The 14,306-nt window shown below is 38.4% G+C and overlaps 1 protein-coding gene across 1 annotated transcript in view; it reads right to left on the minus strand.

The window, feature by feature from the left end:
- The window catches only part of Morc1 (MORC family CW-type zinc finger 1), a 137,173-nt gene that overhangs the window by 8,092 nt on the left and 114,775 nt on the right, over positions 1-14,306 (minus strand). The window contains exons 25-27 of the mRNA XM_048345812.1: positions 10,627-10,782; positions 5,326-5,413; positions 3,516-3,569 (exon numbers count right to left, since the gene is read on the minus strand). Coding sequence (XP_048201769.1) covers positions 3,516-3,569; positions 5,326-5,413; positions 10,627-10,782 — 298 coding nt within the window. The remainder of the gene's footprint in view (positions 1-3,515; positions 3,570-5,325; positions 5,414-10,626; positions 10,783-14,306) is intronic.

Consider the following 14,306-nt stretch of genomic DNA (forward strand, 5'->3'; position numbering starts at 1 on the left):
TTTTTCTCAATTTCTGTTGCCTTATTGCTAACATAGAAATAGTGTTACCTCCCTCCCAAATCAAGGATGGTTAAATGAAGAAACACATCAAAGTGGCCTCCTTTAGAGCCTACCCTCTAGTGGTGCTCAATCACAGTCTTATATTAGTTGATTAAGACAATGTTAGTCAAGGTAGAATAATGAAGAGAGGGAATGGGAAAATGCAGCTGTAATGTTCAATATATCTCTTATGAGACTCAGAAAATTGGGAAGAGAGGAGAGGGGATGGGAGGGATGGAAAAGAATGATGAAAGGGGTGACATTGATCAAGAAAGATGTACTGTACTTAGAAACTTATTTCCCCGATGGTAGCTTCTTTATACAACTACCTAAAGATAATAAAATAGAATTTTTTAAAAGCAAAAACAAATTATTAATGCTAAAATGGGGTAAAAACATTCTGAAATAAATGCTTCCTTGCATTTTAGGTAAGAAATATTGGTAAGAAACTCCAAATTGAAAATATTCAATTACCACTTATCAATGAATTAAAAATATATATTGCTTTTTTCAAAAAAAACACAATTCTATGGGCTGGGGATATGGCCTAGTGGCAAGAGTGCTTGTCTTGTATACATGAAGCCCTAGGTTCAATTCCCCAGCACCACGTATACAGAAAATGGCCAGAAGTGGCGCTGTGGTTCAAGTGGCAGAGTACAAGCCTTGAGCAAAAAGAATCCAGGGACAGTGCTCAAACCCTGAGTCCAGGGCCCAGGACTGGCCAAAAAAACCCCAAAAACACAATTCTGAAAACAGACACATTTACTTTTCATTTGAGCAGTAAGGGGAAACTAGCCACAATCCCTCTTCTCTTACAGTTGCTTATCAGTAAACTTAACAGAAATATCAGAAGCAAACGTGCTAACAAGAAATGTTACATTTAGGTACACTCCAAAATTTGAATACTTCATGAGTCTACCTTTGTGAGAAGGTATCTGGCTTATGTCCTAGCTTTCTGAAGTTTGCCTAGTCCTATGTCTTTTGGAAAGTCACAATTATTTTTCATGTGCAAAAACAATACAACTGCTGGGCACTCGTGGCTCATGCCTGAAATCCTAGCTACTCAGGAGGCTGAGATCTGAAGATCTTGGTTCAAAGCCAGCCTGGGCAAAAAAGTCCATGAGACTCTTATCGCCAATGAACCACCAGAAAACCAGAAGTGGGGCTGTGGTTCAAGTGGTAGAGCACTAGCCTTGAGCTAAAGATTCAGGGTCAGTGCCCAGGACCAGAGTTCAAGCCCCAGGATTGACAAAAAAAAAAAAAGAAAGAAAGAAAATAATGTTTGGCTGGGCACCGATGGCTCACACCTGTTATCCTAGCTACTCGGGAGGTTGAGATCTGAGGATCATGGTTCAAAGCCAGCCCATGAGACTCTTATCTCCAATGAACCATCAGAAAACCAGAAGTAGCACTGTGGCTTAAGTGGCAGAAGGTAACCTTGAACTGAAGAGCTTGGGGACGACACCCAGGCCAAGAGTTCAAGCCCCACAACTAGGAAAAAAAATCAGTGCTGCTGCCATTTTTAACATACTATGTGAAATTAGCCTTTTTCTTTTGTTTTTTTTTTTCCCCTATGCTTTAGCCCCTGTAGTCAATGGATTTGATTTTAGTACCCAGGGTATTCTATAAAAATTTATCTGAATTAGGGAAGGGAAAGGGAACCTCAAAATGGTGAGACAAGCAGTAAAAGGTGAACGTATACAACAGCAATACTTATCAGACAATATGTTGTAAACTAACTGTACAACTTGAGGAGGTAAGGTGGGATGGGGATTAGGGAGGGGGGAAGGTGGGAGAAAATGAGGAAGTGGGCTGGGGATATGGCCTAGTGGCAAGAGCGCTTGCCTCGTATACTTGAAGCCCTGGGTTCGATTCCCCAGCACCACATATACAGAAAATGGCCAGAAGTGGCGCTGTGACTAAAGTGGCAGAGTGCTAGCCTTGAGCAAAAAGAAGCCAGGGATGGTGCTCAGGCCCTGAGTCCAAGGCCGAGGACTGGCAAAAAAAAAAAAAAAAAAAAAAAAAAAGAAGGAAAAATGAGGAAGTAACAAGTTTGACAATAGATGAACTCAGTGTTTTACACTTGTAACTGTAACCCCTCTGTACATCACCTTGACAATTAAAAACAAAACAAAACCTGGAGGAAGCAGTTGGCTCAAAGTGGTAGAGTGCTAGCTTTGAGCAAAAAAACCTCAGGACAGCACCTGAGCCCTGAGTTCAAGCCCCACAAACAACAAAAAAACAAAATAAGGCTATTCAATGATACACATCATTTACAGAAGAGATGAGGCAGTACCTTTGATTACAGTTGTGGTCTGTACAGTATCAAAAGTGCCATTTGCTTCCTATTATTTACAGATTTGCATGTTGTTACAGTAGCTCTCCAGAAGATGTCTATAAGCATGAGCAACAGAAAACAGTGCTAATATATGTGCTAGCAGCAGAACTGATATACAGGTTCCACAAAGAGATAATGGGTCAATAGAGACTTAACATCTATATATTGATTCTGATGCCATGAAAAGTTGAGTTCAAACCCCATTCTTGCGGAAAAGAAAAAGAAAAGCTATGGTACCTATGCAATGTCAGAGGATGAGTATGAGAGACTCAATGGCCATCTCAGCTCTACTATGTTAGCTTGGTCATCCTCACTTGTTGATCAATTGTGAAATAAGAGAGCTGAGGGTTTAAGGTGGTTTTTTTTTTTTTTTTTTTTTAGCTATTTCTGTAATAAAACTGAAAGACACCATGGGCTCTGTTTCCCTCCTAAGCTTGAAAAAGCAGACAGACAAAGGCTGGTGGTATAGGTTAGCAGTAGAATGCCAGCCTAGCAAGTTCCAGGCCTTGAGTTCAAAACCATAGTGCCACCAAAACAAAAGAAACAAATACACAGATGGCATTATTTGACACTTTTAAAGAATCTATGCAGAGAGAGAGAGAGAGAGAGAGAGAGAGAGAGAGAGAGAGAGAGAGAGGTTTGAAGTATAATAAATAAAAACAGTAAACTTGATTGGTTTAAGCTGTGGATGAATTTCTTTTTTTAAAGTCCTTTCTTAGTGTTATTGTTTTGTGAACTACTTTTATAGTAGAAAAATAATAAACATTACTGATAAAATATTAGAAAAATAAGATATCAAACTGTCTGAAATAATTTAAAGCCTTAACCTACAATTTCTATTTTAAACTAGTATTTCAAAGATGCAGTGGCTATATTTATATAGACGTAAAATGCCCTGGTTTTTGTTCAAAATACAGTTCTCCTCCAAGGGTTTCATAAGCTCTATATTATGCAAACAGTTACATTTTAAAATTCAAAAAGATGTTGCTTTGTGATGTGCTATAAATTAATCTGTGCCTTGATAAGTAAATGCAAGTCTGATTTCTTTCCAAACCTAACATTTAGCAATGTGTATTATTTCCCCTTTGGAACACAGGGTAATTCAGAATATAAATGGCTACATGGAATGGAAGCTTACCTGGTTGAAACATATTTTCAGCTTCTCGTTTGTCTGCTCTGGGCATTGCTCCAGCTGTTTTCATAAATGATAATAAAAAAGGATATTAACTTTAGTGAGTGTGCTGTCTACAACAGAGTTATAATATCCAAATACCTAGTATTAAAAGCATCAAAGCCCAGAACTAGCCAGCATTGGTCTTTTAAGCCTGGGTCCAATTTAGTTAATTAACCAAATTATGTCTTTCTTTATTCCAAAAGAAAGAATAGGATAGCTTACATAAATACAATGTTGTTTCCAAATGTGCAGATTTAAAAATCAAGAAAGTTAGATGATGAAATAATGACTATTCAAAAGATGATATGTGGGGCTGGGGATATAGCCTAGTGGCAAGAGTGCCTGCCTCGGATACACGAGGCCCTAGGTTCGATTCCCCAGCACCACATATACAGAAAACGGCCAGAAGCGGCGCTGTGGCTCAAGTGGCAGAGTGCTAGCCTTGAGCGGGAAGAAGCCAGGGACAGTGCTCAGGCCCTGAGTCCAAGGCCCAGGACTGGCCAAAAAAAAAAAAAAAAAAAAAAAGATGATATGTGGGGGAAAGTGATGGAAGGGGTGACATTGTCCAAAAAAAGAAACATACTCATTACCTGACTTATGAAATGGTAACCCTTCTGTACAACACCTTAATAATAACAATAAAATTATATTAAAATGTTTTATAGTGACATGAGGAAGGCAGTTGGAGTCTGGATACTCTGGAAAGGAATGCTAGAAGCCAAGGAGTCATGGCATATAGTAAAATATTGAAAGTCAGATACTCGATGATGTCATCTAGAAATGGCCTTTAGTAGACGGAGGAATGCCATACAGAAATGAGCTCACAGACACAATGGAATCCAAGGAGAAATATAAGTGCCAAATGAAATATAAAGGGAAGGGAAGCAGAGAAATGAGAAGTGTGTCATCATAAGAGATACAGGAAGTCTTTCGAGAGAGGAAGTGGGCAACTGGAAAGTCAAGTAAAGTAAATGACTATGGCGTTGCTTAGCCCAGAGGTCACAGCTGGCTATGACAAGAACAGTCCTATTGTGTAGTCCTATTGTGTAGTGCAGAGGGGAAAGCTGTGGGAGGTGGTAACAAGGCAGAAACAATAATTGTAGGCTAGAAAATTAGAGAATACCAAGATTCATTGAGATATATGGCAAATTTGTCTGATTAATAACTGGGTCCTTTTCACTGAGAGTCTTCCCACATGTGTCAATCAATTCTACAAGCAACACTGAGTAGAGAGGTGGAGAATGGTCCTCCAACCCCCTGCAACACGTCTGATGTTCCCTCCAGTCTGAGGCAGCTCCACCACCACCACCCCCAACCTGGGCAGGCACTTCTCCGCCAGGATCAGCCCAGCCCTGCAGGGCTAAGCCACAGGGGCACTATTCCACTTCACTGGAGTAAAGTGGAAATTCATGGAAAATTCAGCCTTTGCACCCTGTGCAGCCAACTCACATTTTCCTTCTAGTCATATATTGTGCTATTCCCGAGGGAAGGTTTGGTAAGTAAAATTTCTCTTCCCCACTGATGTTCAGTGGAACTAGCATGCTAAGCTTCTAAGGTAGCTGATCAGTAGAGTCATTACCCCAGCTTTTCAGGACAGGAGGCTGGGCCCATGCTCACAGTGATTTCACAGGCAGCTTTACAAGAAGTCATTCACATATAAGAGTGCTAGCTACCAGATAGCACGTAACATTTCACCATTTTCTACATGGAAAATTAAACTTAGACTGTCCTTCATTCTCTCAAAGATTAAAAAAAGAAGAAACAGCCCACTTACATCAGAATTTTCCAAAAGTTCTTCTACAGATGTGTATTCAAATTCTGGTGGCAGTTGACACTCAGGCACAAAATATTGAAGAATCTCCCTAGGAAGACAAGCACAGCAGCAGAATGAAGGTACCAGGACAGAGACGTAACACTCTCCTGACCTAAGTGGCCATTCCACATCCTGACAACCTCAGCTCCTCCTGATGACTGTGTTTTCACCACTGAAACTGAGTGCCCTTCAGGAAATAGAGACCAGGGAAAGGGACTTGGTTGTGGCTACAAAGGGGCTGCTGCTTTAAGAAATAGATAGGACATGTAGAAAGTAACTTCCTCTTTTTTTTTTTCCAAATTTTTATTATCAAACTGATGTACCGAGAGGTTACAGTTTCATACGTTAGGCATTGGATACATTTCTTTTTTTTTTTCTCAAATTTTTATTATCAATCTGACGTACAGAGAGGTTACAGTATCATACGTTGGGCATTGGATACATTTCTTGTACTGTTTGTTACCTTGTCCCTCGTTCCCCCTCCCCCCTCCCCCTTTCCCTTTCCCCCCCATGAGGTGTTCAGTTCACTTACACCAAACAGTTTTGCAAGTATTGCTTTTGTAGTTGTCTTTTTTTACCCCGTGTCTCTCAATTTTGGTATTCCCTTTCAATTTCCTAGTTCTAATACCAGTATAGACGGTTTCCAATATACTCAGATAAGATTGCAGAGATAGTGTAGATACAACCACAGGAAGGTGATACAAGAACATCATCAATAGTAGGAGCTACAGATACACATGGGACGTTGAAAGTAGTTACAACTGTGATATAACAATCATTTCCATAACATGGAGTTCATTTTACTTAGCTTCATCTTATGTGATCATAAGGGTATAGCTATTAGGCTCTTGTGATCCTCTGCTGTGACTTGCCTAAACCTGTGCTAATTATTCCCAATAAGGGAATAGAGTCCATGTTTCTTTGGGTCTGGCTCACTTCACTTAGTATAATTTTTTCCAAGTCCTTCCATTTCCTTATGAATGGGGCAATGTCATTCTTTCTGATAGAGGCATACAATTCCATTGTGTATATGTACCACATTTTCCTGATCCATTCATCTACTGAGGGGCATCTGGGTTGGTTCCAGATTCTAGCTATGACAAATTGTGCTGCGATGAACACTGTTGTGCTGGTGGCTTTACTGTGATTTTGTTTGTGGTTTTTTGGATACCCAAAAGTGGGGTTACTGGGTCATAGGGGAGTTCTATATTTAGCCTTCTGAGGAATCTCCATACTGCTTGCCAGAGTGGCTGAACCAGTTTACATTCCCACCAACAATGAAGTAGGGTTCCCTTTTGGCCACATTCCCTCCAACAATTGTTATTATTAGTTTTCTTGATATATGACATTCTTACTGGGGTGAGATGGAATCTCAATGTTGTTTGGATTTGCATTTCTTTTATGGTCGGTGATGTAGAGCACTTTTTCATATGTTTCTTGGCCATTCTCAGTAACTTCCTCTTTAAAAGTTATCTTTTGTGTTTTCAAATTTTAAGATAGCATCAACTTACGTTATATATAAAATTAAAATAAATGAGGTCTGATGTATCAAGTACATACTTAAAATAACAAACCAAAGAGAAGGTTGGAGTGGTAGTTTCAAACAAAAATGAATGTGAGGCTAGAAGGCTCAGAAATTAAGTTCTAGATATACCATCAGTATTCTGTAGCATTAGGCAAATTACTTAACCTCTGAATGCCTGTTTTCTCTTCTGTAAATAGAGATAATAATAAAAGTGTCTCCTTATAGAAGGGCTTAAGGTTTAAGTGAGCTTACATAATCAAAGCCTTTTAGACAGTGACTGCTACATACAAGTTAAAAAACAAGTATATATTGAGAGTGTTGCTACTATTATTAAAATGATTTGAAATTTGATACTATTTTACCATTGAGGATGATCTGTTTAAATTTAATAAAGAAATTTCACTTTCCTTCACTCTTACCTCCTTCTATCCAGTTGAAGACATTTTAGCATCCAACACTACTTTTAACGCTGAAATACTTTAAATTTACTTGAAAATATTCTTGGAGTGTATTTTGTTATATGCTCTACATAATGTGGAAAAACTAATTTTCAAAGAAGTTGCTTTATTTGCAAATTAAAGAAACACAAAACAAAGACAGGATGATGCTAAAAAGCACAATCATCAAGCCAGACAAATTACATCTTATTCATTTACTCAGTTATCACTAACCAGAAGTGGGCTAACCCTATTCTGGCAGTGTGAGCGGGGAAGATGATGCCTGATGCAGAGTGAACGACACAGAGAGAATAACTCACATACTTATAAGGACTCAAACTGCTCTTTCACAGGCTAAGCAAGGTAAGAACAATGAACACTGGGTACAAAACAATTGCCCTACCACATTGTATCTATCCAGCCACAGTCTTTATGCATCAGTGTTAAGTATAGTTAGCTCAAGAAATACAAAATCTAACCAAAACAAATAAAACGGGGCTGGGAATATGGCCTAGTGGCAAGAGTGCTTGCCTCATATACATGAAGCCCTGGGTTCGATTCCCCAGCACCACATATATAGAAAATGGCCAGAGGTGGCGCTGTGGCTCAAGTGGTAGAGTGCTAGCTAGCCTTGAGCAAAAAGAAGTCAGGGACAGTGCTCAGGCCGAGTCTAAAGCCCAGTCCTGGCCAAAAATAAAATAAAATAAAATAAACAAATGAAAAAACAAAAAAACAAAACAAATAAAACACGAAGTCCATCTTCACTGGTGAAAGGTGAGAAAACAGAGTTCATTTTGCCAGCAGCCAAAGAGAAAATTGGTAAAGTGAGGAGCTCATTTTGTTCCAGTTAAAGCCTTGTGTTCTCTACCTCTCATCTATAGAATGTTTTAATGAAGCAATCACCATAGAAAATTTAAGTTGGCACAGGATGGAGCTGATATATTAACACATTTGGCTTTCAGAGTCCTCAGTATGAGGATTCTGGGCACTGAAGATTCCCTATGTGCGTTGGGGAGCTAGTTTCTGGGAAGTACAAAGTAGATGTACTTTCAAGCCTTGATACACTCAAATTATTCCCTTTTTGATCACATGTAACTATTACGGATAATAAAAACGTTATGCTTACATTAAAAATTTAAAAAAAAACTAGCCAAGTGAAAAATAAGGAAAATGATATATTGGATAAAGGAAGTTTATCCAGATGAGAAAACAAGTTAAGTAACTATACATCCAAACTCTGCTGCAATCATGTTTGTCCAAGTCTGACAGTGTGGAAAGCAGGAAAATGTTTCTATCAATGGTTAAAAGCATTGCATTCCAAACAAGAGACTCTGGGCTTAAATTCCAGTCTTGTCCTTAGTAGCTGAGTAATTGTCTTTTTGAATTTCAGTGTATTACTTGGTTTCTCTAATGTCCATTTTCTCTCACCCACTAAAAAATACATAATACACATCTCACAAATTTGTAGGAATAAGAAAGTTAATTAATAAAAACAGCTAAGTTAATGCCTAAACTAAAGACTCACACACACAAGAAGATACTATTATTATCAAGACCGCCTGGAATACTCTTGAAATGACCTAATCATTGAATACATCAATTTTCTATTTAAGTTAGATTCATGCATTTATTCAAATATATGCAGGCACACATATATTTGTCAATGTATAAATACAATTTATTGCATACGACTCATGATATGTCTGAATATTAAAACCAATAAATAAGAAATCAGAATAAATCCATAATCCATGGCTACCCACTGCAGAGCTTACATACTAATTTTGGAAACAATATTGCTAGCAGGTAAAAATTCATTGGAAGACCTCATTCTTCAGACATTGTCCTGCTGGACAAAACAATATGATGCTGACATTCAACCAGGCCATAGGACAAGTTGGCCTTTTCTCAACATATAACATCTGTTGAAGCAAAGTCTCATTTTCAGGTTACTGTAAATTTACCCATCTAGGCATATGTGGCGCTAAAAACTTGTTGATCAGGAATGTATCTTGACTGCTCTGACAGCTTGTTGTCCTATTATGCAAAACAAAGTCTTCCTCTTGGGACAGGAGTGCTATGAGATACCACTCCTTGGTACACCTCATATGGCAGGTGTGATTTTCAGGCCAAGGTGAGCACAGCTCTGTTTCACTTACAGCTATAGGAATAGCTATAAAGATCTCATTAAGAGTCCAATCCCCGTAGCCTGGTGATTTCATGAAAGTTGTAGCCCTACCTTCCTCTTTCTTTCTACCTCCTTACTTTGAAGAGTCTCATCTTCAAGATTCTGCCAGTTACTGATAATAATTCTGCCAGCTACTGATAAGAAAATTCAAGCCCTAAGGGAATACTCTACAGCCAGAGCATGTGTTATATTCTCCTAAACCCAGAGCCTGTCATCCCATCCAACGAAGTCTTGGAAGACATCAAAACTATTGGGGTACATTAATTTAGTTGGACCCTTGCTCCCACCTCTACCTTCCAAAATGACATCTATTCAGAATAACTTCTGAAAACTCAATTCTTCAACTTGACCATTTTTAAAGGGAAAAACTGAATTCTATTCCATCCTTAGGAGAACTAAGATCCAAACATTTAAATTCCTCAAACAATTTTGCCCACAAATGTTAATGTTCTATACTGGACAAAAAAGTAAAATTCAGTTTTCTTCAATAAATTCATTATCTGGAAACCACACAAAGGGACTTTTTTTTTTTTTACCATGACCACACAAATGTCGTAGGGATTCTTGAGAGTTGAGGAGAGTAATGAGTAAATTTAGTAAGGATTTTTTAATTGCATCCAAAGAGGGCTAATATCCACTGATAGGTAGTTAATGACTATGGTTCTATTTATTTTATTTGCTTTTTTTTTTTTTTGTCAGTACTGGGGCTTGAACTTGAGGCCTCTGTACTTTCGGGGCTTGCTTGTTCATGATTGGTGCTCTAGCATTTGATTCTTGACTCTCCCCTGTCATTTTGCTATTTAGTTTACAGATAGAGTCTGGCTGACTTTTCTGATCTGGCTGACTGCAAAGTGTAAATACTACAGGCCTCAGCTTCCTGAGTAGCTAGGGTTGCAGGAATGAGCCGCTGGTGCTTGTCTCCCATAGATCAATGTCAAAGAAGAGTTAACCCATGGTATATAACCTATGCAGCTAGCAGACAGATCATAAAGTCATCCCACTGAATTTAGCCAGTAACATTACCACTCAATAGGGGGAAAAAACAAAACAGGAGTGTCCATTGCTTAGGAAGTTGAAGAAAGCATGTAAAAAGGATCTGTAATTATTTTTACCTTAAAATAGATGTGAGTTTTCTCACAGTTTCCTTGACAGATGCGCTTTGAGAAGATTCCACTAGTGAAGAAGCAACATGGTCACCAACACTGACAGAAACTCTAGCTTCACGTCCACAACTTGGAATTATATCTTCCACAGGCATCCTGGGCAAGCTGAGGTTACAACTGAAATTAGGAATCGCATTAGCTATCATACTAATAATTTCCCAAACATTCACTCCAATAAGTGAAATGTCAATACAAATGAAAACAAGGATTGTAAATGAATGCTAAGTGTTCTGTCCTGTGTAGTTATACATACAAATCTTACCTAGAATAATTACTATCTACTCATCATATATAAGCTTCAAGGTTTGTGGGTGGTCATAACAGACTGGTGATAAATTATTCTTTTTTTATTCAAATTTTTATTATCAAACTGATGTACAGAGAGGTTACAGTTTCATACGTTAGGCATTGGATACATTTCTTGTACTGTTTGTTACCTTGTCCCTCATACCCCCGGTGATAAATTATTCTTAACCACAGTTGTCATCTATCCCTTGGGTACTTTTTTGTGAGAAGAAACTCAAGTTTTGCTTTCAGAGGAAAACAAAGAAGGAACAAAGGTGGCTAGGAAAAATGTTTGCTGAAGATCTGGAAGAAATTTAGTCATGGTGGCATCAAAATCTTGAGGGCCACAGAAGGAAGAATAAGAAAGTCAGAGCTTGGTGAAGAAGTGAGCAGAAAATGGAAGGAGAAAGTTGAGACTGAGACAGGGCAATGGTTTGTAGCTTGGGAAGGGCAAGGTTTCCCACATGTCAGAAAGATGATCTGACTCAAGTTTTAACAAGCTACCTTGCTTCAGCATGGAAAACAAGTTGTAAGGAGGGCACTTAAATGAGTGTGGTACATTGAAACCAAAGCCTGGAGTATGATGTGAAGAGACGAAACATGGTAAAATACAGGAGGTAAAGATGGCTAAGTGGAAATAAAAGCTTATAGTATTTTACTTTCAAATAGTAAGATTTTTGTAATCCTTTCATGCTGACATTCATAAATTAAGATCACAGCATTAGAGAGTTTTATACATTTACACTAGGAGGGCCTTTTGAAAATTGGATAATAGTTCATATCAAATGTAATGTGCTTCTACTGTCAACAGTTCATTAGCATTCGTTACACTGGCTAGCTTTAGCTGGCTTTTTAAGACTGAAGACATGTAAAGGAATGCTTGTCTGCTGGGGAATACTCACACAATGTCTAAATGCTCATTAATTATAGCCCCCTTTATGCTGCCATTTTACTGGGGAAAATCTGTTACTTTATTTAATTTTACTTTAATGATGCTGGAAATTCATGGTGGCTTGAGGAATGAAGGTAAAATTCACAGGAGCAGAATGCAGGACTTTCCGAACCTATGGCTTTTATTAATAATAATAGAACCTACTTCATAGAGTTGTGCTGGAGTTCAATGGCAGCTGTAAAGAGCTGAGCCCACTGCTTAGCATTAGTAAGGACTCAGCAGATAGTACCTAAAAATTGTTAGTATGATTATCTATATCATGTTCCTTGTGACCAAAGTAGGCTGAGGAGGTTCCCAGAGAGAGAAGTTCTTGCTTTGGATATTGGATTGTAATGTTGTTGTAAAAAGGATTTTAGCGATAGAGCGCAAGAAAGTTTATTAGTAAAGCAAAGCAAAGAGCAGTATGCACCCAGACATGCATGTGGGTGAATGCAAAGAGGAGCACTGAGCGCTTTGACATGAAGGGTATTTAAGATGAAAAGGTAGAAGGGAGATTGATTTACATTCTTCTTAGGTTGAGTGTTTCCCTTTGTTGTGGACACTGGTATGCTTTTTAATTACTCTTGCTGTTTAACTGTTTTGATGTAGTAACTAGGCCCTGTGGCACAGATGCGTGCCTTCCTGGAGACCCCATAAACAAAGGATGGGTTTCATCAGAAGCTCATTTCAAGACAGGTGTCCTTACTCAATATAAGTATTTTTCCTTTGCAAACACTTCTGTGATTAAAGGGGTCACTTGACTGCATGTTTTGTTCCCAGGGTAAGTGTCTTTCTTTTTTTTTTTTTTCAAATTTTTATTATCAAACTGATGTACAGAGAGGTTACAGTTTCCTCCGTTAGGCATTGGATACATTTCTTGTATGTAAGTGTCTTTCTTAAGATACTTTTATTTGCTTTCCAGAATTGAACTTGCCCATGTGGGCAAGTGGGCAAGGACAGAGTGAGAGAGGTTTTTGTTTTGTTTTTGATTTTGCTTCTGCTGTATATTTCTGCTCAGTGAGGGAACACAAAGCTTAAAGCAAAACAAAGAGAAAAAGACAGTTAATCAAGTGAAGACACTCACCAATAAAGTGTTTGTCTCTAAGTCCCTGGCTCCATTTTCCTGTGTTTACTTCACTTGCCTCATGATCACTACTGTTAGTAATGTGCTTCTTACATTTTATCCATTAAGATTTTTGTGCCTATTGTAGTTTTAATATTTAGATTCTTTTTATGAGTCAACAGTACTGCAAAATTGTACAACTTCATAAAAGAAATGGGTGAAATATGCACAATTATGTTGAAATGTTTGAATGTATCAAACAAATATTGAGCGCTATGAGGTAAGTGCCATTCTGCACACAAGGATGAATGCTGTGGACTGTTCTACGGAGTGAACTAGCTGATAATGCAAAACAGAAAAATCAGCATGCAAGAACGAAAAATGGTAAAAATAAATAAAAAGATGATCAAAAGAGATATTGAATTTTTTAAAAGATATCCAACAGGAATCCTGATCTCAGAGTCGAGTGTGATTCGTCTTTTGGGAGTGAATCTTCAGGAATGACTTCTCAGAGATTCTGTTATAGACGTAAGACATGGTTTCTGTTCGAATGAAGCTTGTTTACAATGTGAAGATAGATTTCCAGCCGGACAGTTCCACCTGACTGAATGGCTGCTTGTGTGTCAAGGGATAAATGTCATTCAGCAAATGATCACTGAAGTTGAAGGAATTATGATGCAACCTGGTAATGGCAGCAGTGATTTGGTGAACATATGCATATGTCTGAGAGTGTAGGAAGGTCACAAATTAAAGAACACTGCTTAAGACTGAATGCAAGAGCAATGGAGACTTGTACAGAGGTTGTAGATAGAATTCAAATGAAGGAGGAAGTGGAATGAAAGAAGGACTGCTAAAGCTGCAAGTCATTTAGAACCACTAGGAAGCAAGGTGGCAGCTAAGGGGATGGAGGGTGACGGGAAATTGCAATGTGCTAAAGAGTTTGCACTTGACTTTGAAGGCCATTAGGGAGAAGGAGAGAGTTGGATTTGATTGGTGGAGTCATTAACTCCCCTCATCACATACGTGCAAATGAAAGCTCCTCTATTCCTGCCATTATTTCACTGTGTTCCTGGGCACAGTCAGAATGCCTGGAAAGCAGCCAAGATAAGTTTGTAGAAGATGTAAGCATTTGTTTCCTTGAAAACATGTTTTAAGGATTGGGTTGGGCGGGATGGGGAGAATAGTGAAAAGAAGTAATATCAATCAGTATACATTGTACTTATAAACTGACTTGTTGCATAGCAATCCCTTTGTACCACTACTTAAATGAAGGTGCGTCGTGAGACAATCCACAAGTTATTAGCTTAATTTGGCTGACTCTATATCCATGGTTCATGGTTCAAAGCACCA

This window comes from Perognathus longimembris, chromosome 5 (genome assembly GCF_023159225.1).
Source record: "Perognathus longimembris pacificus isolate PPM17 chromosome 5, ASM2315922v1, whole genome shotgun sequence".
Lineage (NCBI taxonomy): Eukaryota > Metazoa > Chordata > Mammalia > Rodentia > Heteromyidae > Perognathus > Perognathus longimembris.